The following is a 26,594-nucleotide window of genomic DNA, read 5'->3' as shown; positions in this document are numbered from 1 at the left end:
GTTCAGATTTTTTGGCCTCGAATCTGCAAAGGGGAGATAAAATGGAGACGGGGGGGGGGGGGGTTGGGTGGTGAGCTCATCTGGGTGCGAATTGCCTAGCCAAACCAAACCAAACCTGTCCCATCAAGACCTCATTCGAGCAGATGCACTCATACCCCTTCCTAATGCAACATCCAATCGTGACCTTATATGTCCACCTTTTATCCACCTTTCATCCTTTTTTAGAGAAAATTTCAAAATAGCACCTGACCTTTCACACAAATCACACACAGACACCTGACCTATTTAAAAACCCATCAATTTTTCATCCACCGTTAACTTTCCATCCAAAACAGACGGAAATGTTGAAAATTTGCATTTTGACACGAATATTGGCAAAACAAGATTAAGGCTCATTTTGGTAAAACACAATATTATACTCATAAACAAGATTAAGGCTCGATTTAGCTTTAAAAGTCAATTAATAACTTAAAATTTGTCTTTCTTTACTAAAAAAAAACGCATTTGTTAGTTTTGGGTCAAGACAAATCAATAAGTCACAAAAATTACTTAACTCAATCACTTTTCTACCCACCCATGACTATTCTATGTTTTTTGTTTTTGCCTTTTCCTTTGTTTAATACAGAGTAATCTTATTTGGCTACATAGTTATGGATATTTAATTACTAAATTAAGCTTGATTCCTTATTTAGGGTGGGTTTGGATTGAAAAGTTAAGTAATTTTTGTGACTTATTGATTCGTCTTGACCCAAAACTAACAATTGCTCTTTTTTTCTTTTGAATAAAAACAAAAATTAAGTTATTAATTGACTTTTAAAGCCAAATCGAGCCTTAATCTTGTTTATGAGTATAATATTGTGTTTTGCCAAAATAAGCCTTAATCTTGTGTTGCCAATATTCGTGCCAAAATGCACATTTTCAGCATTTCTGTCTGTTTTGGATGGGAAGTTAACGGCGGGTGAAAAATTGATGAGTTTTTAAATAGGTCAAGTGTTTTTTTGATAATTTTAAAAGGTCAGGTGTCTGTGTGTAATTTGTGTGAAAGCTCAGGTGCTATTTTGAAATTTTCCCCCTTATTTATCCAAAACCTTATACATCCGACAAATGGTTCATTAGTGTCTTACTACTCCAAGAAAAGCAGAACCGGAAACCTTGTAGTGCTGGGTGCACTACAGAGCGTATAGGGCATATCACAGCCGTCCATAAGTGTTTTTTACGGTCTAAATTCAAATGAAACTTTTTCAGAAGATTTCCCCTACATGATCCTCGGGTCCAAGAAAAAATTAGGGTATAAATGTATAGTATATTATATAATGTAGGTAAAATGAAGGGATAAGGTGAGCGGAGGGAGATGAGCTCATCCGGGTGCGAATTGTCCGGCCAAACTTGTCCCATCAAGCCTCAAGGCCTCATCCGGACAGATGAACTCATACCCCTTTCTAATATAGCATCCAATCGAAATTTATAACATATCCAACTCTTATTCACCTTCCTAAAACAGCATCCAATTGGAACTTATAATATATCCGACTCTTATTCACATTTCTTTCTCGGAGCAGTGTCTTACACCTCCAAGAAAACTACAAGAAAACTTGGGTGTGCACAAACAGGACTCTGCATGAAGCGTGCAAGCAGCAATAATCCACGAGTAGACACGTGCCCCGTAAGCTTAAAACTCAGAGATTCACTCAAGGTTCATCTGGATTCTTGGAGAGCACATGGTCCACACCTTGCCATCTCGGCATTTCCTCTCTCCTCCTTCCAAAAATTTCATTTTATTCTCATTAAACCCCACAAAAAATCAAATTTTTTCCACCCTTTCAATTATATTTCCATTGACTACAAAATCTGAAAATCACTCTGCTTGCCATTCTTCATCTTATTTGCTGCAATGGCTCAGTTGCTGTATCCGGTGTGCACGGACGCTCTCAGATTCCAAAACCCATTTCAGAATTTATGCTCAAGAAGTAGATGGCGCATGCTAGCCAGCACCAGTGTCGGTTGGGGCATGACGGGTCATGGCGGCCAGCGAAAGGGTTTTGGCAGAGTCCGGGTTGCGACGGGGGACTCGCGGACGTCCGAGGCGGTTGCCGATGATTACTATTCGGTTTTGGGTCTGGTACTGTATCAAACTTTTCTTATAAGCTCTATATTTGTCAAACTGTATGTTCTTGGTTTATTTTGTAATCACAGTCCACATGTGATCCATCAATCATCTTCACACTGTCGCACAATCATAAATTTCTGGAGCAGCCACTGACATGCTTGTGCACGGAATAAACATATACACCAGTTAGTGTTTGTTGGTGGAAATTGCATGTGAGATCCTCATAAATCAACAATCGAGTTAGAATTGGTCTTTGGTCTGGCCCTGGGGTTTGATCTAGTTGCATGCTATCAATTCCTATGTTGGGCCAATCTGTACGGTACTTTGCCCCAGCTTTAATTGAGCCCCGCTAGTGGATGATGAGATTGATTTTGGATTAGTTGGTCCACTTAGCTGGATACCAAGTAGTGAAAAAGAAAAGTTAGAATTGGTCTTCTTCTTTATGTTTCAGTTGGGGATTGGTTGTGAGGGTATTTGAATGAGAATGGAGTATTATTAGGGCTTTCCCGTCCTTGTCATGATGTTGGGTTCGAAAGAGAGGTGTTATTCGGTGAGGTGAATAAATTTCATGCTCTATCTTGTGACTAGAGATGTTTTGACCTTGAAACTCTGGAAACTGTGAAAGTAAGGATTTGAGACTAGAGAAAAAGGACCATATAACAAGTTAGCTACTGATGTTAGGCTGTGTTTGGATCTTAGAATTATGTGGGGATTACAAAAGGTGTGGGAAAATCTGTTCAAACATATCCAAGTCAATATCCAAGCACAGCCGTATATATGTCTCCATATTTTCCATGTCTGATTTTGCGCTGTACTTGTATCTTTGTCAAAGTTTACACTTTGCTTGGCCAACATTACCAGCTTCCGGATGCCACACCAGAGCAGATAAAGAAAGCTTATTACAATTGCATGAAAGCTTGCCATCCAGACTTGAGTGGTAATGATCCAGACACCACAAATTTCTGTATGTTCATCAATGATGTTTATGAGGTGAGAAGCCACCTCGAAATAAAGTGCTTGAAAATCTGTGTATCGAAATCTGTGTTCTCTTTCTTGTGCTTCTTTGGTAACTGGACTATAGCAGTGTAGGTTCTCAGTGATCCTGTGCAGCGCATGGTTTATGATGAGATTCATGGTTTTGCTTTGACTGCAATCAATCCTTTCTTGGATGATTCCTGCCCTAAGGATCATGCATTTGTTGACGAGTTTAGCTGCATAGGTACGTTTCAGTAGCCTCTATTCTCATACCCCACTCATGTTCTCGAACTCGTTTCTTTTAGCACTTCTAGGATCTAATCATTAGGAATCTTCATTTTAGATGCCAAAAGTATGACTTTCGGGAAGGCACAAATTCTCACATGAGCTACCACTGAGCTTTCTTAAGATATTAAGAAGCCTCCAGTGAATACGCCTTTTGGGATTAATTATCTTCCCTATTTTTGTATAGATCGTTCTTTTGCTACTTATGTCTTTTCGGTTAATTTATCTTCCTCAGTGGCATCCTCCGTAGCAAACTATCTGGTACCTTTGATTTGTAATAGATCATTGCTTTTTTCTATAGGCTGTAAGAATTGTGCCAGTGTAGCCCCAGATGTATTTGGCATTGAGGAAGACTTCGGAAGAGCCAGAGTGTATAGTCAGTCTGGGCGACCTGAACTAGTTCAACAAGCAATTGATAGTTGGTATGTTCTGAGTCTATCGTTATGTTGTATGTCATGGTATTCAGGATTTTTTAGATGAAGTAGAAGATTTATACTGTATTTAGCTGGGCGGAAATCAAACTATAGTCTTCTAGGATTTTCTCTTCAGGGAGCTCTCTTGTAAGCTGTTCTATAATAAAATCACCAATGATAAACCTTGTGCCTCCTTTTCTTCCTCATAAAAGGATTTGGAATTATTTGGGCTTCTTCAGTTAATGTGCTTACGTGGTTCTTGGCATATGATAGTCTCATAAATCACAACTAATGCTACCTTTTGAAAGAAGGCCTAACTACAATTTTTGTCCTCAATATTTTTTGGTAGAAGGAATGAAGAGTGTTTGGATCACCTCTTTTTGCATTGTCCTTTAGCTTGGTCCTTAGGACCGGCTGTTTTGAGCGGAGAATATTTGTTAGGTGGCTCCTTCTTCTTGTTCCCAAATGTTTTTGATCAACTTCTAGGGTTTTGATGGTGACAAGAAAGTAAACATGTTGTGCATTTGTGTATTAACATACTTATTTGATTGCTTGGCTGGAGTGCAATGCTAGGGTGCTAGAGGATCAGTTTGAGGATGCTGAGTCATTGTACCATCTTTAAGTAATATACTTAGTTATCTATTGCATATTTGTGACTTAAAATGCCTAATCTTCAAAGCAATGCTGCCTTAGAGGCAGTTGAGATTCACGTTGGATATGATTCAAGATGATAGTCGTGCTGGCTCTAAGGTCCCTCTATTACTTAGATACCTTAATATCTTTCTTTGACTCTATCATTTGTTTTTATGTTGCTTACGACACCAGCTGGTTTATGTTTTTCAGATTGTTATATTTTCCGAAGAACTAGTAACCATTGAATTTTTTGCATGTTGGTAAAATTTGTGGAGTGGATGTCCTTAGACAATTAGTTCTTCTTTATTTCAGCCCAGTAGATTGCATCCATTGGACTTCTGCCCCACAATTGTCTTTGCTCGAAGATGAAATGCGAAGGGTAGAAAGAGTAAATGTAAGGCACACAGCTATACTATTGGACTGTAATATGTTCTTCAATTGTTTTGTTTTTTTTTCCTGAAATCACCAAGTGAATTGCTTAATCGCTTAGAGAACTCACGACTTGTCGCCTTGTATTTATCTGATTCAGGGTTCATCTTCCAGATTGCTCCTAAACAATGAACTTCGACGGCACAAAATGCATATTAGGCTTGATAGTATTGGGGTAGCCCTAGTTTTAACATAGACTTAGAAATTTCTTTTACAGGTTATATATTGTGATATTAGGTACTAGTTTTCCTGCTTGATATTCCACTGTGGAGATAAAATCTTCACGATGACTTAAAATGGACAAGTAACCATTCAAAACTTCTCCTGATGTATGTTGACTGTTTTTCTTATATATTAAACACAAAAAGGTTGCCCCCAATATTGTGCTTAGTAGCTTTGTTGGTTTGTCAGGTTTATTCAAGTTAAGACTAATAGAGCTAAAACTTAATGGTTTCCATTAATGACAATCAGGTTGCACTGATGCTTTCAGGCATGGGATCTGCTTCGGTGGATGTTTTCCGAATGGTAACCACTCAAACTCCGATGTTACTTGAACTTTTGCGTAGACAATTATTACCCTCGGACTTGAGTGGTGTGATCATGTTGCCTTACTTCCCCTGAGAAGTTCTGATTTCAAGGTTATAACTTATAATGGTTTCTTCTTCTTCTTCTTCTTCTTTTTGGGTGGTGAAAATGAATTTTGTTGTATGAAAATTTGATATTTACATAAAGAGCCTAGAAAAATGCTGTTGCTGTATTGCCCTGAGTGGTTGAGTGAACTGGGTTCAAGTATTCGGGTAGAACAACTTCCTACAAAAGACCTTTACAAGATGATAGTTTTCAATCCAATGAAAACTATTTCGACTAGACAGCTTTCTGCAATTCAATGTATTAGTTGACTGTTTGCTAGCTGCAGATCTTTAGTAGCAGTTAATTATGTGCCGGTGCTAATTCTTTTCATGCGTAATTGCTGTCATTCCTTGGCAAAATTATGGAAAAACTTATGTCAGGATACCTTGTTTCTTATGAAAATCTTTTTTACTTTAGGTTTTAAGATCTATCAGACCAAATGGTTAACCTGTTACTTAGTTTTTCATTTTTTCTGTATTTGGTTATCATTTCCCATCAATCAACTCTGAATGTCGCAGGCAAGCTCTCGATGGCAAAAGAGACAATCTAAAATCTTGGTAAGGACTTCGGTATTTTCGTTCATCTTCTTCTACGCCTCATTTTATTTCAGTTCTTTTTTATGATCTGTGAGTACTTCTCATTGGACTTTCGTCTATTGTGGTGTCTATCTGCTGATCTGCTTGACCAAGCTTCTTATTTGGTCAATCAATGACCCGATTTATCATGCTTGACCAATAAATGTGAACATTCATGACGTGATCATCATGACAAAGGACAATTTTAATTGAAGAAAATAAGCACTTGAAACTATTTCACACCAAACTGGTACATTCATAAGAATCGTAACTATGCTAGAGACGCCCAAAAATTACACACTTGCACACACACACATGGATTGTATGGGTCCCTCACTCCATGTGAGAGTGTGTGCACTTATGTTTGTGTCTTTAGCATTTTTCTATTCTTAAATACATCACCTTTGGCTTAATTTGAAAAGTTATATTCTACAGTAGTGTCATATTAGTAATTATCTACAGAACCTAGAATCTTGAAATATAATGAAACCAAAAAGACGAAGGGACTCCCTAAGTTGAATAATGTTACAGAAAGCTGAGATAAAAATATTCTCTCTTAAAATGCCTGACTGATGAATACCCTAGCAGCATGAGATGGTGTTTAGTTTCTTTCATTGTTTTTGTGTAGACGATGTCTAAAACCCATTGTGCCACTCTTAAATGAAACGTTGCACATATCAAAATTTAACTAAATCTCAACTGCTAAGAGACAAAGAAGAGCATTGGAGATGGAACTGTGAAAACAATGATCCCGGAACTTGGCCCAAGTTGCTTGATAACTGATGTAAATAGCACCAAAAGTTTGAGTTAACAGAGGAAATATTTCCTGAAAGTGGGATAAACCAGGAAAGTCAAGAAAATGATGGCATTCCAGTTGAGATACATACCCTACGCCAAGGAGTTTCTATCTTGGGATGTTGTCTATATCATGTTTCCATTTTTTAATGCTGCTTGTTGTGAGACGGGTCTGTCAATCTAATCTGTGTAAATTGATGGCTTCTATACCGTGTCCAGGAAAAAGCCAAACTGAGGATGATGAAGCAGAAAGGTTCTGATGACACTGAATCATATTGGAGCAACATATGGGGCAGGCCCAGAGAGTACCAAAATACAGGTACGAGGGGTTTGAAAGATAAAATGCTAGTTTATTTAGGGAATTGATTTTGCCACTCCCCTCTTTGTTAATGTCACTCCCCTTCTCTCACGAAACAAATCATCTTATATAGATACAAAGGGGAGTGGCATTAACAAAAAGGGGAGTGGCAAAATCACTCCCCTTTATTTATCTTGATGTTCGACAAATTGTGATGGAAGGGTCTCCTGTGCGCATTTTTCTTAGATGTGATTACATCGGTTTTCTCTTCAAGCATAATTATTTGCTCTGTTGTCTCTCGTATTTGTTTCCAAGAATTCTTTAGTTTGGTTGTTAACAGGTTTAGGAGAAGTTGAGGTTTGAAAGATTGATTAGGGTTGAATTTGGTCAAAGTTAGGATGGTAGTGAAAACTGAAGGTTAATACTTGATATTTTGTTGAAGTTTTGAGTCGGTTTTGCAGAACACTCTTCATGATCTGTTTCAAAGACAAACCAATGACACTTTCATAGCTCATTCAGTTTCTTGTGGAAATGGGTTCTTTTTCACACAAAGTTCGTTTATGCCTTAGGTTGTGAGAACGACAGTACAAAATGAACTTCAAAAGGGCAAAACGCACATTCTTGACGTCCTGGGATCCCTCTCTGCTGACTCGGATTAGGAAAAAAAATACTTAGAAAACAAGTTTTGAAAACAATCAACCAAGTCTGTCTTCTGCTTTCTTTTTTTGTGTCTTTCCGTGAAGTGAACCAGAAAAACAAGTTCTGAACTGAAGAAGGGATTTCAAAGGCAAGAGAAAGCTTAGGAAAATCTGAAAGGTTAAGTGGGTCAAGAAGTATGCTGCCTGAAAATCTAAAACACGTGGCTTGAAATTTTCCACGATATTCGACTAAAACTTTACACGGTGATTGCAGAGGAGGACGTGAAAGAGAGAGCGCGAAAAGCTGCAGCAGCAGCTCGAAGATGGAGAGAATACTCAAGACGGGGTGCTGATAAAGCTCCCACCTTTAAACTTCCAGAGGCTGTGTCAGACAAGGAAAACTGAAGCTTAAATTCCGAGACTCTCCGTTTTCCATTATCAAGCGCATATCATGTATATAAAGACTCTTTACTAAAGACGGGCCATTATTTATTGGAATGCAACATATTATAGCTGCATGTCTTAATAAATTCATAATTGTGTAACCGAGATTAGTCCGAGTTTTGGAATCAAGAAATGAAATATGACTTACATAGAAGCTATCCTTTGGCTTGTTACACGTGTACATATTGTTTCCATTTGTCGACGACAAAGCCTATATTATAGGACCTGTACATTCTTCCAAAGAAAGTGGGGAAATGCTTTGTTTGGTTGGGTGCTAAGAATCAGGATTAAACATGGCCAGACGCATGAGTCAGTGATCTAATTGCAAAGAAACGTTGTTATATTTAGCAGAGTTATTATGTTCCCAACTTTTATAGCGTAAACAACATGTAGGATGATTTCTCATATGGGGCTTCCATCAGTCATATACTGACAGAACATAAAAACGTTTCTGAGAAGAAGAAAAAACTGCCAAATTAGAACAAAACTGAAGTCCTCAATTTCGCCATATTTACAAGCCAAGCTGCAGTTCAACTGGGTAAGTTTTGCAACCACAAAAAAAAAATACTGACCAATTATTCAAGCAAAAGAAACAATACTGGGTAGAACGATCAATTACCCATCATTATATCTTAAAATCACAACTTTGTTGCTTTCAATTATTCATGACAATATTTGTAACACATCCAAGCTCCTTTTCTTCGCATTCTACAAGTAGATGGATGTGTGCTCGTATCTGAAATTGGTAAAGCAAGGTCTTCCTTAATGTACAAGAAACAAGTATCTGGAGCAGAGACAATCATCCACGCCAACACGCTAACTTGAGCAGCAACCGATTTTCTTCCACGCTGACGTGTCACCTTTGACATTGATTGTCTCCCCTTGAGACGGAATACCCGATGCACCGCCCTTGTCACCGGCCTCAACAGGTTTTTTGCTGACAATCCGGTATATTTGAGTAAGTACTTCTGTAAACGCTTTTTCCACGTTGGTTGCTTCCAAAGCAGACGTCTCCATGAAGTAGAGCGACTCTTTCTCAGCCAGTGCTTTGCCATCATCAGTTGAGACGGCCACAAGATGTCGGAGATCTGATTTGTTGCCGATGAGCATTACTACGATGTTGGGGTCAGTGTGGTCCCTCAGCTCCTTCAACCACCTCTCAACATTCTGGAATGTGGAATGCCGAGTGACGTCGTAAACAAGGAGCGCACCAACAGCTCCTCTATAGTAAGCACTTGTAATGGCACGATATCTATTGGAACAATAAAGATGAGAAAGAGAACAAAAAGACAATTCCAATGCAAGTATCAAAAGAACGATATTGATAGTTAACTACTGCTACTTGTCATACAGATATGCCTACAGGCTCTTCAGGCTTTGTGCATGTAGAATGGAGAACTTTGAAGTCTGTTTTCTCATGCGAAGGTTGAATTGAATATGCCCAGGAGTTTTGACTATCGCTCTAGTCTTGCCCTGGACAAATTCCATCTTGCAAAGGGGGCCTTGATCAATCATTTCCTCTGAGCGATTAAAGGGCCAAGTGGATGAAATAACGCAGATGATTATATACTCTGTGACAGAGTATGTTCAAGTAAATTGCTTTGAATGGGTAAAGTAACAATTTGTCAGGGATGCAACATTAATATTCTCATACCTACTAATTGATGTACCTGAGACGCATTTACGCTAGCTACCGAAAAAGACAATATATGGACTGGATTAAAAGATCAGTCATCCTAAAAAAAATAGGTCCTTTTCCTCTAGCTACCGCGTGTGCATGCACATAATAGGTTCTTTGCTGAGATAAAAAAAATGTTTCAGCCAAAACATGGAGCACAATCCACCAAACACCTTAAAGTATGCCAATAGGTTCTAAAGTAGCAAGCCGTTAAAAAAAAAGGGGTTCTAAAGTAGCAATAAGAAGAGTTCTTTCTTCGTGCATCAAGTCCAACCATAAAAAAACTGACAGGATGATGAAACATCAAAATCACAAAAATGTGCACGAGTTCCTCCTGTCTCTCATACAAAAGAATAGCAATACTGATGACATGCAATAAAACAAACTTAACTCCTTGGTATAAGACTCCAAAACATGGTAAAGGGCCTCAAGGGGCAGAGAGTGAAAAACTGTCACCAACTCACCAAGATTACTAAGGCTAGAACCTTAGACAACCAAAGTTTCACACTATTTGTGTCTTTTTGGTGAAAACGTATTTCCAAAAAAAAAAACACATTTTCCAGAAACATGGCTCGGTTTCTTCTGTTTTGCAGCATTCGCTGCAGATCTAAAAATGTGCCGGAAAAGTTTTCCACTCCTTGGATCACGCGGAAAATTAGGCACAAACCTATTATTAAACACAATCTTTCATTCAAAATATGACTTAGCGGAGCTGAGGTGGCAGCCATGGTGGACGAGTGGCAGTGGTGGTGGCAGGGGCAAGCTGGAAAATTATAAGGTTATCCACTAGCATGTTTATGGAACGACCACTCTGAACTCTGAAGCAATCCTATAAGACTACCTCAAGCCAAGCTCTTTACCATGACTGGTCTTACCCCTTCGTCACAGTTTAAACTTTAAACCCAAAACCAATAAGCTCAGCTTTGCTACACTACTGAAACAGTAAACAACATGGTTCAATAGGGAAAAACCCAGCTTATATTTAACCCTGTTCAAGGCCAAGGAATCATTTTGGCATAGAAGTCTACAAATTGTTTCCCCCTTTCTGTTCTTGACTTCGCATATTATTGCGTTACTCTAACGCTTGCAATGGAGTCTCACGGCACTTGGTATGTTAATTGCTTTACATCTACTACGCTGCTTTCTTGGTTGAGTGATCACCATGGGTCCAAAATCTAGCCAAGCTTTATGCGGTAAGCTTAGTTCAGAACAGACATTTTGAAAACATTTCCTCTAAAATGTCTGCCTGTTTGTCCTTGCCCAAAGAAAAATAGAAAAAGGGTGGCAGAGACACACAAAAGTTCAATAAGCCGTGCCTACAGAAAACAATCCAAACTCCGCTCAGTTCGAAGTTTATTGAACTAAGCTAATGAAGAGAACAATCCAAACTCAAAGCAAGATTAAGCAGGCTCAGTTCGAGTGCAACCCTACAAAGTTACCATGACATAGAGTTACAGTCATGTTCTGCAAGGTATGTAACAAAGGCCTTCCATGGTGTAACTTACCTACAAATTGACAGTCTACCCCTATAAACAATAGTGCTAAATGGGCAGACACTCATAAGTTTACATTCGTCGACAATAGTGCTTATAGACATTTTTTCCTCATGCACGATGCAACAATCAAAAACTACAGCGACCCTTCCTGTGTATATCATTTCCCCGATAGAACTTCAAAACATAAAACAAAGACTCATGCTCACTTAAAAAGTTCCCTATGAATTTAAGAAGTATGTTATCGTAAAAGGAAGCAGGGAAGTTGCTTACCTTGTGGCATAACTTCAATACAACCTGCAAGTTACTCGATCGTTGTAAAGATGATGAATTGGTATTGGACACATATTCATTCACTTCAGTCAAATAACAAGTTTCTTGAAAGTTCATTCCTTCAACCGGATTCACTAAATGACAGACCTTCTCGTAGTAATAAGGCAAAAATCTAAATCGAAAACAATTCAGTGACCATCGAAACCTACAGCTTGTCAAAACTTTCAAGACCATCATTTATAGTTTCCTGATCGATCCAAACCAAACAACTATAATTCAAGTGACATATTTTACCCCCCAAAAAAACTATAATTCAAGTGATTAAAGGAAAAAAGAAGAAGATAAAATTAAGGGTAACCTCAAAAACCCACATATGTACCCAAAAAAAAACCCACGATGGAAACATAACCAAACAGGCACACATAGAGATACCCACATAAGAAAAAGGAAATATTTCATAGAGAGAGAGAGAGAGAGAGAGAGAGAGAGAGAGAGAGAGAGAGAGAGAGAGACCTTTCTTGACCAGCGGTGTCCCAAATTTGAGCTTTGATGACCTTGCCATCAAGCTTGTGGCTTTTGGTAGCGAACTCGACACCAATAGTGGACTTGGACTCAAGATTGAACTCGTTCTTTGTAAACCTGGACAGCAGGTTCGATTTACCCACACCTGAATCACCGATCAACACCAACTTGAACAAGTAATCGTATTCATCTTCACCTCTGTAACCTGACATCTCTCTCTCTCTCTCTCTCTCTCTCTCTCTCACTTTTGTGAATGTAGTGGGACTAGGCGACTGTTTGTCAGGTTGGCTAGATTCTTGGATTGGGGAGCTTTCTAAAGGGACACGATTCTTTCGTGTTTCTCTTCGGCTTCCGATTAAACGGCCTTAGAAGTATTTTACGTCAAATGTCTGCGACTCTTGTGGACCCACTCTGGCCCAGTTTGGCCTGATAAACAGTAAAGGAGTAGGAATGGTAACGGGACGGGATGGGGTGGGGTGGGGTGGGGTGGGATTTGGCATACTCTGATTTCGACCAAAAAATTATTACACGGCCCTAACTCTGGGTGGGTATTTTTTGGCTATCTCTGTTCCCGTTCTGATCGAGAAACGGGTTTATCCGTGCTCGTCCGCTTCGTAAGAAATTAAAAAAAAATTTAATCTAAAAGTAAAATAAAAATAATTATAAATAAAGTGTTAGTTTAGTATAATGGTGATGTGAAAATATAAAGGTAAAAATATAAGTTTTTTTTAGTATAATGATAATAATATTAGGGTAAGAATATAAAATTTTAAGTATAATGATAAAAAAATTTCCCCGAAAGAAATGGATTCGGATAAAAGTATAATTTTATATATAAATATATTTCAGTGTAGGTAATATCGAGGCTGATTCGGGCAGGTTTGGGGGCGGGGTGCTTTCACCTCGAACTCTGTTGGGTTTTAATAATTTAACCCTGATCTCAATCCAATACCCGAAAATGAGGTGAAAAACCCGCCCTTACAAGGGACGGTGTGGGGGTGAGTCCGATTGCCAAGCCTATTGAGGAGTATTTAGTTTTGTGTAAAAAGAAATTTATAAATTACTAACTCGTCTCGACGAGTAGAATTTAAAAGTTAAAAATTATGAATTTTGAATAAAAGCAAAGATAATCACAAAAAATCTATCTATTTGGGATTATTTTATCTGAAAATTTTAAATATTTTAATCATAATATTTTTACATTTTAGATTAAGTGTGTTTTGGCTAAATAAGTCACTTGCTTATTATTTTGTCTTTATTCACAAAATAAATCGCATCAGTTAGTTTCGCATCAAATTTTTATAGATTATTGTTTCGTATCAATGAGAGGAACTGAAAAAGTAATAAGTTATGATCCAAACTCAAATTCTTTTATAATAAAGTCGAAAATTTTGGGTTTTTTTTTGTTGATTTTTGTCTTTATTCAAAAAATTTAAAATTTGGACAATAATTTTTACTTTTTCAATTTCTCTTATCGAGATGAATCATGTAGAGATCCGTAATTATTTAAAAGTTTTATAAATGTTAGAAGTTGAGGAAAAATGGGTGAAATATGATGTGATTATTTGATTTGAAGTTAATGTGATGAGATTGTTAGTAGAGGGGTGCAAGTGCAATTCATGTTTGTGTTAGTATATATATGTGTGTGTGTAGATGAGTAAAAACCCAACTCATTTCTCTCTCTACTCTCCTGACTCCTCTCCTCTCTTACGGTTCTCGCCATCTCTTTCTCACCCTCACTCAAATCACACCCGAGAACTTGAAACCCATGAAGATCACCCACCTCTTCACCTATAAATTGTGTTCTTGAGCTCGTACCCGGTTGATTGGAGTTCGGAGAGGAGTATTCGGTCGATTTCAAGGTTCTCGAAGTTAGGGCTCGCATGGCATTTAGAGGTTATGCTCAAAACACATTCGGTAGGGATTTCTCACCTCCTTTATGTGGTTATGTGTTGATTTGGTGTGTTTAAGGGTGTTTGAACTTCCATTTTTGTTGTTGGATAAAATCTGTTGAAACTAGAAATCGCACGCTGAAAAACCTAAGTTCTACCGGTAGGGATTTTAGTCCTACTAGTAGGCGAAATCTTGTGGCGGGTCCGTTTTGGTTCTCTACCGATGGGACCTGAAAATTTGGTTCTCTACCGGTAGGAATTGAAAAAACTGCATTTTTGGAAAACTTCGGACGAACATAACTTTATCATCCGGACTCCATTTGGGGCATATTATATATCAAAATTGATGTACGAAAAGTCTACTTTCTAACGATGGTGGTCGCATAGCCTAATTCTAAACCGATACGATGTTGTAGCTAAAATAAGATAGGTTCGTGGAATGGTTTCAAGTCGACTGTGGGGTTTTGTTTAAGTATGCTCTTGGGCTCGGGAGCATATTGGTATGTTTAGGCCTTGGAGGTGGTTGTCGGGTTCCATGAGGGTTAAATGATGTTGAAACGAGAATTTAGAGAACGTAATGAATTGAGATGGACAGAAGCAACATGTGTTGCCATGCGATACGAGAAACAGACATGTAGGACACACCTCTAGGTTTGACCGTGCTAGGAGTGGGCATGAGAGACATTTCCTTTTGTTCTAGGCATAATAAATCCCTAGCGTAGTTTGTACGATCTAATGAGCTAAAGGATGGGAGATAGGAATCGTTATGAGTAAGTTAGTTAGTGATTACGTGAACACATGTATAACGATATGGGAAACCGATAGTATAATGATTTTGTGAGTTGTTTGAAATGAAATTTCTTTACTACTTCCATGTGAACGTGAGTTTTGTTTAGAGATCTCTTATTTGTATTTGAGACGAATGGTAGAGTCATGAAGTGTATTAAGGGGAAAGTGGTAACGAAGACCTATACTGTGTGACATGGATTAGCACCACCATTGAAAGAGGTTCTTGTGGGGAGTAACGGGACTCCAAGAATAGCCCGGAAAGATCATTCGCTCATGATGTGTGATATTAGTTTGCTAAGGTGACATATAAACAAAAAGAAAGGTTAAGTGGAATGAATCCTTGAGTGGAGTGATTGGTTGTTCGGACATGATACCGTAGAGATATACTTGTACACTTTAAGTTTGTTGTTATGTATATTGTGAAGTCAGAATGTCGGATAGGTATCTCGGGATTGGATGGGAGGCAATGGTAGTCGTGAGTAAAATGTATGGATAATAGACCATCAAGGTTGACTAGAATCTTGGTGCGTAGCCCATGTGCTTTACTTCCGTAATCGACAATGAGATATTTTCTAGTCATGCTTGGTTTCACGTTTGAGATACCAGATACCGTATTCTGCCTCCTTTATTCTTTCTACTGGTCATCTCATTTGCACATAATGGTTGTATAGATTTCTCTACTGGGCTAGTATAGCTCAACCATTCATTTTTCAGGTGTGATTCCGGAGCAGTAGCATGAAGTAAAGTGCATGCATCCAAGTGCATATTTTTGAAAGATGTGATATAAGTGACTCATGGACATTTTGGTAAATCATGTCTTGGGATGTAATAGAACCTTAACTCAATTTCTTTTAATGATGTAATATATTCAAACTCTTTGAGTTGGATATGTACTTTAATGACCAGGAAATGGTAAACTCTTTTTGGGGTATTATGTAAGATAATGTAAGGAGTTTTATTTATGAAAAACTATTTTTATTTACGTTAAAAATCGAGGGCGTGACAAATCAATAATCAACAAACATTTGATGCAAAACTAACAAGGCAAAAAAAATTTAAATAAAGACAAAAAAAAAAAAAGCCAAGTGGCTTAATTTCGTGGAGATGAACCAATGATCCATAAAAAAAATTGACGTAAACCTGACAAATGCGAAAAAAATTGAATAACTTACCCAACAAAGGTGACGACACAATGGCTCTTGTTTTTGCCAGAGCGAACAACACGACGACACACGACACCTTTTTTCGACTCGTTTTTGGTGTGTTTTTCTTTCTTCTTTTCTGCTTTCAGTTATGGATCTGGACAAGGAATTTTCGTTACTTGCATCTGCTGTTGGTGCGAGTAAACCTAGTTCGTCGAGAAGGGGGAAATCGACCCAATCGAGGCTAAAGTACCTTGCCAAGACCAACGAGGTACTATAGCACCATGCTATTCCGCGACCTTGAACGAGTTTGATGGGTATTCATTTTCTGTGCTTCAGCTAATTATGAGAGCTAAAACCTCCAATTGTTGAGGAGCTATAACCTCCAATTGCTAAGGCAGTTGGAGATGCTTTGCGAGCTTTCAAACGATCGAAAAATACAGAGGGAAACGTTGTACAAATCCTGAAGATGAAAAGAGAGATACAAATCGTCGAAGATGGAAGAGAGAGAGAGAGAGAAAGAGAGAGAGAGAAGAAGAAGAAGAAGAAGAAGAAGAAGAAAGGGGAAGACGTATACACCTCTGTCTCAATCATTGCCAGAGAAAATGCGTGAACTTGTCAGGTGCGGAAAGGTGAGAAGACGAAAACACCCCTAAAGAAGTAAATCTAGTGATTGTTTGGTGCGCAAGGAGAAAATTTTGCATAGAATTCATGGGTCTGAAAAATTACTGTCTTATGGTGGAATGGTTCAATTGATTCAGTCAGTTTTATACAGTATCCAGGTATATTGGAGCTCCATCTTTATTCTCCCTAGTAAAGTTGTGAAGGAGATTAAGGCCACTTTAATGGCCTTTCTATGGTCTGGTTCTGATCTTAAGCATTCAGCTGCTAAAGTCAAATAGGAGCGTATTTGTTGTCCTAAAGAAGGAGGGTTAGGCTTCAGGAAAATAAAATATTGGAATAAAGCTTCTATGATGCGACATCTTTGGGCTTTATGTTTGAAGGCAGATACGTTATGGGTAAAATGGGTCCATTCCTACATTAAATGGCGAAACTTATGGTCTATGGATACCCCATGATATGCATCCTGGACAATTCGAAAGTTATTCAGTATTAGAAAGCTAGGGCAGCCGCTGATTAAGTATAAGGTTGGAAATGGGCAAGGGACATTCCTTTGGCTCAACAATTGGCATCCAATGGGACCCCTTTATGATAGATTTGGCAGTGAGGTGGTTTTCAATCTTGGAAGATCTTTGCGAGCCAGGGTTTCGTCCATCATTTTCCTAGGGGAATGGAGACGGCCTCGAACTAGAAATAGAGTTGCTCAGGCTATTATTAATCACACCCCCTCTGATCTTAAATCAGATGTAACAAGGGAGGATTCCATAATGTGGCTGCCTCAGTCTAATGGTCGTTTCTCTGCAAAGTCAACTTGGGAAGCTATCCGACACCGATTTCCCTCTCGTACTTGGGTTAACATAGTATGAGGAAGTAAGATTGTGCCGAAATGGTCGTTTCTCCTCTGGATGGCAGTACAATACAAGCTAAGTACTAGGGATAGACTCCGCAACTGGGAAATGAATGTGGAGGATTCATGTGTGCTTTGCAGGAATGATATAGAGTCCCATAACCATTTGTTTTTTCGATGCTCTTTTTCTTCTATTGTTTGGAATGAAGTGTGGGGTAAGATTCCAACTTTTGGTGTCCTGAGTAGTCTGGAAGATGTGGTGGAATGGTTCACTGGGAATGTAAAAGGAAAGGGTCTTGAGTGCCTAATCATGAGAGTACTCTTGCTGCAGCAATTTATGTGATTTGGAGAGAAAGGAATCTTCGGATCTTTCAAGGCCACGCCTCTGCAGTGGACCAAGTTTCTGCTCTATTAGTGAATGCTATTAGGGACTCTTTGAGTACTAGAAGGGGGGTTAAACCCACGGCTCTTAATAATGTGTTAGGAGTTGGTTGGAGATTGCCTACTTGTATTTTCTCTTAGTTTTTTTCTTGTTGATCTGATGCCTTGTTCTGGGCTTGCTGTTTTCTATTTTCAAGTTTATGCCTAGGCATTGCGCTGTGTTAGCATTTTGGGAGGTGTTTTTCTCTTGTTTACTGGGGTATGCCCCTTTATGTATGAGTATTGAGCTTTTCTAATGAAATTTACTTATCAAAAAAAAAAAAAAATTTGTTTATATGCCTATAGAATTGAACTTATATGAATGGGGTTCGTTGCAAGTCTTTCTTTGTCTTGTACTCTTGTCACTTGTGCTATGTAAAAGAATGCATAAGTTTATTAAGTTTGGCTTGAGCAACTGCACCCAAATTCTTCATTTTGGAGAGGTCCAAACCAACGTATTTTATCAGAAAAGTGGTTTTGGAGACTAATTAAAACCCGATTCTCCATTTCGTAGTTTGAAAATAAATTATCGATCCATTGGAGGAACTGATGTTCCCATTTTGGAGAAATAGGAAATGATTGGTGGTACTCTTATACCTTGCTTCTGTGACTATTTCTGAGCTGGAGTATTCATGTCACGACCCAAAATTAAAAGGTAAAAATCGTGACATGGCCAGTGATTAAAAATCACCTCATACAACCAAATTTATTTATTTGTAATTTATATTTATTTAGAAACTCCCAGGTCCGTAAAATAAAATATATTACAATCAGAGCTATCTAGCGAATACCAAATACAAACTTTGTCTAACAACTTTAAAATTGCATCATTTGGCTCGCACACACAAGTGCCACTTATTATCACTCTTTATTTTATTTAGCCATATATATCCACTGCAATCTTCCACATGCAATGAGTAAACCTTCTTTATTCTTGATTCCCTGAAAGGGTTTCATTAAACACAAAACCAATTCAATAAGTTACGATATACTAAGGCCACATAATAAACATGGGATTAAGTAGGATAAAAACATAGCATAATAATCCATCAGCTTGCAAAATGGTAAGAGAGAGAACAATCATATTCAAGTTGCAATTACCACAAGTTAGACAAAGAGAGATATATCAATCATTATCATAATCATCATATTATCATCTTGACCATCATCTTGACCATCATAGGCGGTAATTTGATAGCCCGGGGAGCGACCCCAGCAAAACAATGGAATTGATATCAATTCAATGGATACCCGGCCATATCCTTTTCACAATCCATAGGCGCTAATTCAAACATAGCTCGTCAGAGTTCTTCGCTTAGATGTTACACCAATATCCATTAAACTTCCTTTTAAGAAAATCAATCCCATGTCTTTTTATAAAAATCTTTTTCTTTTCATAATTATTGTAGAGACCCGTATTTATTTTAATTAACTTTAAATGTTTATTGGGAAAGAAGTAAGGAATAATGGTGTTTATGTGATTTGGGGTCAAAGTGATAGAATTGATTGTGGAAGGATTTAAGGTGTGATTTGTGAATTTAGGAGTATATATAGGAGGGTGGGAGAGCGTGGAATCATTTTTTTCCCTCTTACTCCCTCACCGGCTCTCTCTCCCTCTCTCGGCTCTCTCCCTCTCTCTTGCTCTCTCACCAAATTTCACTCCAATAACCCAAAACCCACTCAACACAACCTTCAAACATTCATCCTCTACGCGTATTGTGGTCCGTATTTCACCGGTTGGAGCTCGGTGGAGTCGTATCGCTCTCGGTTTCGATTTTCGGAAGCTAGGGCTCGAAATTCTTGTGGGTTTCATTCTTCGGCCTCGAGGTAGGGATTCTACCTCTCAATATATGTGATAGAAGTGCTCTCCTTGCTTGAAATCGTGTCTATTGTTGTTGTTGTTGTTGTTGTTGTGGTTAGATTCCTTGAAATCTGCAGAAAATCTGCTCGAACACCCCTTTGTATCGATACTGCTCTATTCAGTATCGATACAAAAATCTCTGGAACGACCTTAGTTGTTGAAGTATCGATACTGAATTAATCAGTATCGATACAATCGGTCTCTAGAACTTTTTAAGGCCAGTTGTATAGATACTGAAATTCGCAGTATCTATACTTCAATGCCTTAAGGCCAAGTTTTGTTCTTTGTTTCGACTCCATTGTCTTGACCCCCGATCGCTTCTAACTTGCTCCAAACATCACCAAATCACTCCATAACATTATTGCTCATATTCGTTGAGTTCGTTGTGTATCTTTGCAACCCTCGCCCCTTGTTTGGTATAATTGGACATTGAATTCCATATGGACTATGATTAAATTGAAATGACACGTTATGTGAGTACGAGATTCTTGGACACTTATCGACACAACGAGAACGTTTGGGGCCCATCAACGGGTGGGTGCCTGACAGGGGATTTCGGAGTCCCATAATCAGCCCGACAGGAGCTAATGCTCATATTGAACATTCAAGGCCCAACCTTCTCGGTGGGCGCTTGGCAGGGGATATCGGGGTCCCATAATTAGCCCGGCAGGAGCTTCGGCTCATGACACTTAACGTGAAGCGATGTTGGACACATGGAAAGTGAAATGGTTAAAGATTGAGGTGTATACCAAATTTCATACCGAGTTTGTTGGATTGTTAAGCTTTGGTTATTGCCTATTGTGTGGTCTGTATCCCGTTCTTCCTTGTGATCATCCTTGCATTTCTCTTGCATATAATGTTAGCGTAGAATTTCCTACTGGGCTAGTGTAGCTCAAGCCTATTATCATTTTCAGGTACTAACACAGGACAATAGCGTGCATGCTTGGAATGCTTGGATGTGACCATTATTTTGAAAGCTATCGATTGAGGAGTTACTTAGGCATCTTTGTAAATCTCTTTTGAAGATGTATTTGTAACTTTATAGTAAATCTTTTGACTATGGAATATTGTAACCTTTAACTCTTGAATATTCAGTACTTGCGTCAATTTGGGCCTCGGAGCCAAAGATGTAATATTTTGGGAACGCTACTTCATTTTGGTTATCGTACAGATTATGGCGAGATTTTATTTATGGAAATCATTTATATTTATGTTAAAAATCGAGGGTGTGACAACTATATACTTATATAATTTATTTTTATTCAACATAAGATTTAATAAAACAATCAAAACAAGATTTAGAAAAACAATATGTAGCCAGAGTATATTCGTAACTCACCTTAACAGTGAAGCACACAATGTATCGCGCGTACACTGATTAATTAGCGGAACCTGTTAGGCCACATAATTATGTGATAACGTGTAACGACCCGAATTTTTGACCCAATTTTTTTAATAATATTATTAGGAGTATTTTCTTAATGCTATTAATTTTTTTTTATGCATGCATTTATTTATTTTTTTCCTACATACATGCATTATTTTTTTCCTACGCAGCATGCATGCATTCTCTCTCCTTCACCTCACTCTCTCCTGCAACCTCTCTCCCTCCCTCCCACAACTCTCTCTCTCTCCAGCCTTAACTCTCTCTCTCTCTTCCTTACCCTCCAAGAAAAACCAAATTCATCCCCCATTTCCCAAAACCGAAATTTTTTCATAACTAAGCAAAATCCGAAATTCAATTCATTCATATCCATTCCTTACTTCCTCTCTAGCCCCAAAAACAGTTCCAATTCGTCCATGCCAAGTTCCATGAACCCAACTCCATTAAATTCGATCCTTTCCCACTCCACCAAAATTCACCTATAAATACCTCACTCCTTTGACCCACGGGCACACCACAATACTCCCCACACTCCACCAGTCCGAATAGAAGAGAAAAACAGAAGAAAACCAAGCTCCAATCTATGGAGTTTTAGAGAGAGAAAGTTAGAGTGAGAAAAGTGGGCTTCATAGCTACGTTCAACCGAAATCCAATTCCCCCGTTCCAAACACTTCCTACAACTCCAAGCATCCCTAAACATCATCCAATTCGGCCCCAAGGTCCCCCCTCGACCAAACCCGAAGTCATCTTCTTCAAATTCAAAGTTTCGGTTTTCAATCCAATTTGATCAACCCGAGGTATTATAATCCATTCCAACCACTCCTCTATGTATAATTATGTATTTTTAGGCCTTAGATATAGTCCATGCGAACCCATGCTCGAAACCGAAGCCAAACGAACAAAAAAAAAAATTCCAATCGCGACCTTGCGGCCGCAACCTTCGGGTTGCTCTAGCCGCAAGAACTAGGTCTCTGACCTTGCGGACCGCAAGGTCAACTCGGTCCAACCTTGCGGTTTTCACTGTTTTGTTTCGAAACCACTTTTTGACCTTCCGAACATCATTTTTGACACTCGAACTATTTTTCCTAGACTTTTCACCCCTCAAAGATCATAACTTGTTAATATCATATTTTTTTTTATTTTATTCTCTATTTATTATATTTTTTACTTATTTTCATTCAAAGTTTACAAATGAAAAATCCTTGCAACCTTCCCAAGAATGTTTTTAACACCCAAACTATTTTTCCTAGATTCCTTGCACCTCCAAGATGATATCTTGTTAATTTCATATATATTTTTTTATTATCTATTTATTTATTTATTTTTAAAAGTTTCTAATCTAAATTACTATGTGACCTTATAAATCATGTTATTAATGCCCGAATAATTTTTTTTAGACTCTTTACATTCTTAAGATGAAACTTTGTTAATCTCAACATATTTTGTTTATTAGATTATTTATTATCTATTTATTTTAGTTTCGGCAACTTTCGTTAAATACTTCTGCGACCCTCCGGATCTAACTTTTGATACTCAAAACATATTGTATAGGACTGTAGGATTCGTTTTAGGCCATGCTACTTCCTTTAATATTATCATCTGTTTTTTTTTTTTTTTGTATTTATTATGGTTATTTATCTATTTTAAATTCTTAAATAAAAATAATACAAGCCTAGACTTATTATTATTATTTTTTATAAAAACTTTCTTCCGATAAAAGTTTCTTACATGATTATTAACTTCTTGGCCATACAAGACTAAGGGCAACGGCCCACTCATAAAAAGTTATGTGATTGCATTGCTTGTTATATGTTTTAATTATTATTTGATTAATTGTATATTGCATCGATACCATTGCTTGTTATTGTTTTGATTATTATATTGCACCGATATTTTATTTGAATGCTAAATTGGACCCTAGAGACATGTGGTGGTATGCAAATAGATTTCATCTAAACGATGATAAGTTGATGGAAAAATGGTAAAGTGTTGAAGTTGTGAGATTGTGGAATTGTGATTTGGCCATGGCTACGGGTGACCTGCGGGGCTCGGTGATGTTATTGTGGTGACCCTAACGTATGGTACGCCATGGGACGTTCCAAAGGATAATTGTGCCTTGCAAGGCCAGCAAGGGGGATTGTCCCATGACACGGTCATAGTTAGTAACTTAAGTATGGTACGACATGGAACGTTCCAAAGGGCGCCAATCGTGTATGGTACGCCATGGAACGTTCCAAAGGGTAATCATGCCCCCTGCTATGGTCTTAAATGAATTCATGCGAGGTACATAACCTAGGTGAATTCATTTAGGACCCCGTGTGCAGGACAAGCAAGGGGGGATTTTCCATAACACGGTCATAGTTAGTGGATATGGGAGGAAGAGATCTCGCGGATGAGATCTTAGATTTCACGTAGGGTTAATGGATAGTAATAACTGGTTTATGAAAACTCTCTGTTTTACTTCATTGCATCATTATTATATTTTGCTTGCTAACTGTAAAGTAAGAGGGATAGTTGGGTTGGATTATTCTACTGGGTGATTTATCACTCACGGATACGTCTGTATCCTGGTAAATCGGTTGCTTTGGTGATCAATTTGCCAGAGGGCGCAGGATTCAATGGAAAGAAATTTAATGATGGTGCAGTTCGACATGAAAGAATATCAGAAACGAAGATCGAGTATGCTTGGGATTTGTATCAAGTCTAGAGTCAGCTCTGAAGTTAATGTATTTTTTAATCAGTAAATTTATCTTGTGTTGTAATAGCTAAACCTTTATTTTGGAAAAATTATATTTATTTAGCAAAATTTTCTTCAGAAATTATTTTATATTGCTTTCGAAAATCGAGGCGTTATATAACGTTAGTTAATTGGCTATCAACTTAGTTCTTTATTCTTTACCCTCTAGACATTTTTTTATATCGCTACTAGTTACATATTAACATAATTATTGTTGTTGTATTATTATATTATATATTCCTATTGAAGAAGACAACAAAAACAAGAACAGCAGCTACGGCTGCTGCTGCCGTGCATGGCTAAGCCATGATGCGGCGACGGCAATTTCTTGGCGGCCGAAACATGAGCCCGTGAAGTGGTGGTTTACGGTGCGGTTTGGGTGATTGTGGTAGTATGAGGGAGAAGGAGTGTGAGAGTGAGTGAGCCGAGAGCTATGGGAAACAAACTATAGTAGCTCTCTCATGCAAGTGCCGTGGTGCGGCGGTGGCGTGGCGGCTTGTGGTGCTTGCTGGTGGTGCCGAAGGAAAAAGAAGAAAGAATAAGATAGAAACAAATTAGGAGGAAAGAGAATGAAAGATAAGGTGGTACATATATATATGTAGCATATACACATATATTGTTTTCCAATCCCATTCTCCTTAATTTTTACCACCCCCCCCCCCCCCCCCCACCCCTTCCCTTTTTATATTACAAGTGCAAGTGTGTGTATGACAGTTTGGTGAGAAAGAGGAGTGTGAGCTTGCCGGAAAAAAAAAAAAACAAAAAGGAGTGTGAGCACTCACCAATTTCTTCTCCTCCTCCCTCTCTTTCTTTCTTTTCTTTTTTTTCTCTCTCTCTTTTGTTTCTTTCTTTGCTAGTGCCGTGTGTGTGATGTGCGTGCTTGTGGTGTGGAATGAATGTGAAGGGAGTATGCCTATTTATACTAGGCAAGTAAAGAGATCTAGTATGTTCTAATCTTATCCAAACAAATCTTTTATTATCTAGTAATATCTAATAAAATCTAAACAAATCTTTTATTATCTAGTGATATCTAGGAATATCCAATAATATCTAGACTAAATCTAAAAAAATCCAACTATTATATCTATTGAGTATCTTATCCGATTTTTTCCGGAATATTCCTTACGCCTTGCAAGAAAACATACCGCGTTGTTGTTAACAGGGTCGGGGAGACATTTGTAGAGTTTAATAAAAATTGCCACCTAAAAAGATACCTTAATCTTTAATAAACCCTGAGTCACGATCGATATACTCCTTAAATCCTAATGGTAAGCGGCCCACCAAAAGTTAGCTCATTATTTGTTTTTGTTCTTTTTTTTTTCTAATTCTTTTTAGCGTCTTATTTGTTTATAAAAGTTGGGGTGTTACAAATCTGCTTGGAGTCAAATCAATTTTTTTGCATTGACTTGTCTACTAATTGCTCTCATCTTGAATTTGAAGTTCTTCTTTTATAACTTTGAGTACAAATGTAATCCTGAATGGTTTTGTTACAGGTAACTGGGCCATTTGAATAAATGACTTGGATTCGAGGTGGACCGAAGTATGTTGATGAAAGGAATATCACTGAAACTATTGAACAATAGGTTTTCAATGCTCAACTAGAATTTTTTGTGTCAGTTTCCTTAAATGAGTGGGCAGTAATAAGAAGTCTTTGTTATGATTTCCCTGCTAATGGCATGTGTCAAATGAATTATGTAGAACACTAATGGCGTTTGGGGACAGTTTTTATGGTTTTCTATATGCCATACACCATTCTGTTTGCTGCTCTTTTTTAACTATTCAGCTTCCAGATGTAGACATAGGAGAAGGCAATAAAAGATGAAATAGGCCTGTGAACTGCGTTTTCCAGCTTCTTCAACTTTTGACTTCAGTTAGTGCAAGCTCTTTTATTTATTTAGCTTTTTCTTTTTTACCCTAAGACTAGAGGTTTTTTTTATGACGGCTCTACAGCACCCTATCTGATATCTTTTTGCTGCAAAATTATTTATGTGCAACATGCTTTAGCTTATTGTGATGCGTTGTTCGGAAGCTGTTAGCCTTGAATTTGTCTTGAGCATTCCTCCTTTCGTTATGGTATGATATTTTAGGAGCTCAATTGTTAAGCAATGCTTCCAAAATGAAAAATAGAAAATTATTAACCGAAGTTACAAATTGTTGAAGTTGAACTTCAAGTTGTGGATGTAAGAAATATTTTAAAAGGCCCACTTGGTCACATTGTGATTAATGAAAGTACTCACTTACATTATAGATATAGTGGTGGTTTAAAGAAGCTTTTGGCTTTCCCACTTTCATTATTGTACTTGTTTATTAGTTTCTTTGATGGAAGGAAACTTGAAGGTCTTAAGGAGATATAGGGTCCCTAACCTAGCATCTATATAAGCCTATGATCTCCATCAAATCTAGGTGCTCAAGTCATGCATAGGTTAGAAGACACCTAAATCTAGAGTGTGTGTTACACTTGAACAACAGTGGCCGGAGGTTGGTAGTCCAATCTCCGCTGCGTCTTTGTCTAATTGTCTTACAGTGTGGTATAAGAGCAACCCTCTAATTCATGTTGTTCAGTACGGAGACATTAGAATTCATGCATAAAGATTATAGATCATGATCGGGTGAAAACAAGTTTCGCATCTTTGATCGGTAAAACATCTCATGAGCCCGTGATCATTTTGGCTGGGAGTATTATTTTTGCTTTATACATAATGCTTGGATCTGT

General features: G+C 37.9%; 2 protein-coding genes and 1 long non-coding RNA gene across 3 annotated transcripts; 2 read left to right on the top strand and 1 right to left on the bottom strand.

Moving 5' to 3' along the window:
- Window positions 1-1,698: 1,698 nt before the first annotated feature.
- On the top strand, window positions 1,699-8,380 carry LOC131330070 (chaperone protein dnaJ C76, chloroplastic). The gene is made up of 9 exons (XM_058363564.1): window positions 1,699-2,119; window positions 2,969-3,097; window positions 3,197-3,326; window positions 3,669-3,789; window positions 4,726-4,807; window positions 5,314-5,367; window positions 5,991-6,029; window positions 7,062-7,161; window positions 8,053-8,380. The coding sequence occupies exons 1-9, from the start codon at window positions 1,892-1,894 to the stop codon at window positions 8,181-8,183; spliced, it is 1,014 nt and encodes a 337-aa protein (XP_058219547.1). The 5' UTR covers window positions 1,699-1,891; the 3' UTR covers window positions 8,184-8,380.
- A 318-nt stretch (window positions 8,381-8,698) lies between these two features.
- On the bottom strand, window positions 8,699-12,651 carry LOC131330081 (ras-related protein YPT3). The gene is made up of 2 exons (XM_058363583.1): window positions 12,180-12,651; window positions 8,699-9,474 (listed from the first exon to the last, which is right to left on the bottom strand). The coding sequence occupies exons 1-2, from the start codon at window positions 12,398-12,400 to the stop codon at window positions 9,039-9,041; spliced, it is 657 nt and encodes a 218-aa protein (XP_058219566.1). The 5' UTR covers window positions 12,401-12,651; the 3' UTR covers window positions 8,699-9,038.
- Window positions 12,652-13,854: 1,203 nt separating this feature from the next.
- LOC131330110 (uncharacterized) lies at window positions 13,855-18,194 on the top strand. The gene is made up of 2 exons (XR_009200965.1): window positions 13,855-14,105; window positions 15,584-18,194. It is a non-coding gene; the product is annotated as an uncharacterized LOC131330110 (long non-coding RNA).
- The last annotated feature ends 8,400 nt before the right edge of the window (window positions 18,195-26,594 follow it).

The sequence above is a fragment of the Rhododendron vialii genome, chromosome 6a (assembly GCF_030253575.1).
Source record: "Rhododendron vialii isolate Sample 1 chromosome 6a, ASM3025357v1".
Classification (NCBI taxonomy): domain Eukaryota; kingdom Viridiplantae; phylum Streptophyta; class Magnoliopsida; order Ericales; family Ericaceae; genus Rhododendron; species Rhododendron vialii.
The sequence above is the reverse complement of the archived record's forward strand: the minus strand, read 5'-3'. Positions and strand labels throughout refer to the sequence as shown.

Excerpts from the sequence above, each read along its gene's own strand:
- LOC131330070 (XM_058363564.1), top strand. The coding sequence starts at position 1,892 with ATGGCTCAGTTGCTGTATCCGGTGTGCACGGACGCTCTCAGATTCCAA. Across the intron at positions 2,120-2,968 it reads ACTATTCGGTTTTGGGTCTG|CTTCCGGATGCCACACCAGA; the intron begins GTACTGTATCAA and ends CAACATTACCAG. Across the intron at positions 6,030-7,061 it reads AGAGACAATCTAAAATCTTG|GAAAAAGCCAAACTGAGGAT; the intron begins GTAAGGACTTCG and ends TACCGTGTCCAG.
- LOC131330081 (XM_058363583.1), bottom strand. The coding sequence starts at position 12,400 with ATGTCAGGTTACAGAGGTGAAGATGAATACGATTACTTGTTCAAGTTG. Across the intron at positions 9,475-12,179 it reads GACACCGCTGGTCAAGAAAG|ATATCGTGCCATTACAAGTG; the intron begins GTCTCTCTCTCT and ends TTGTTCCAATAG.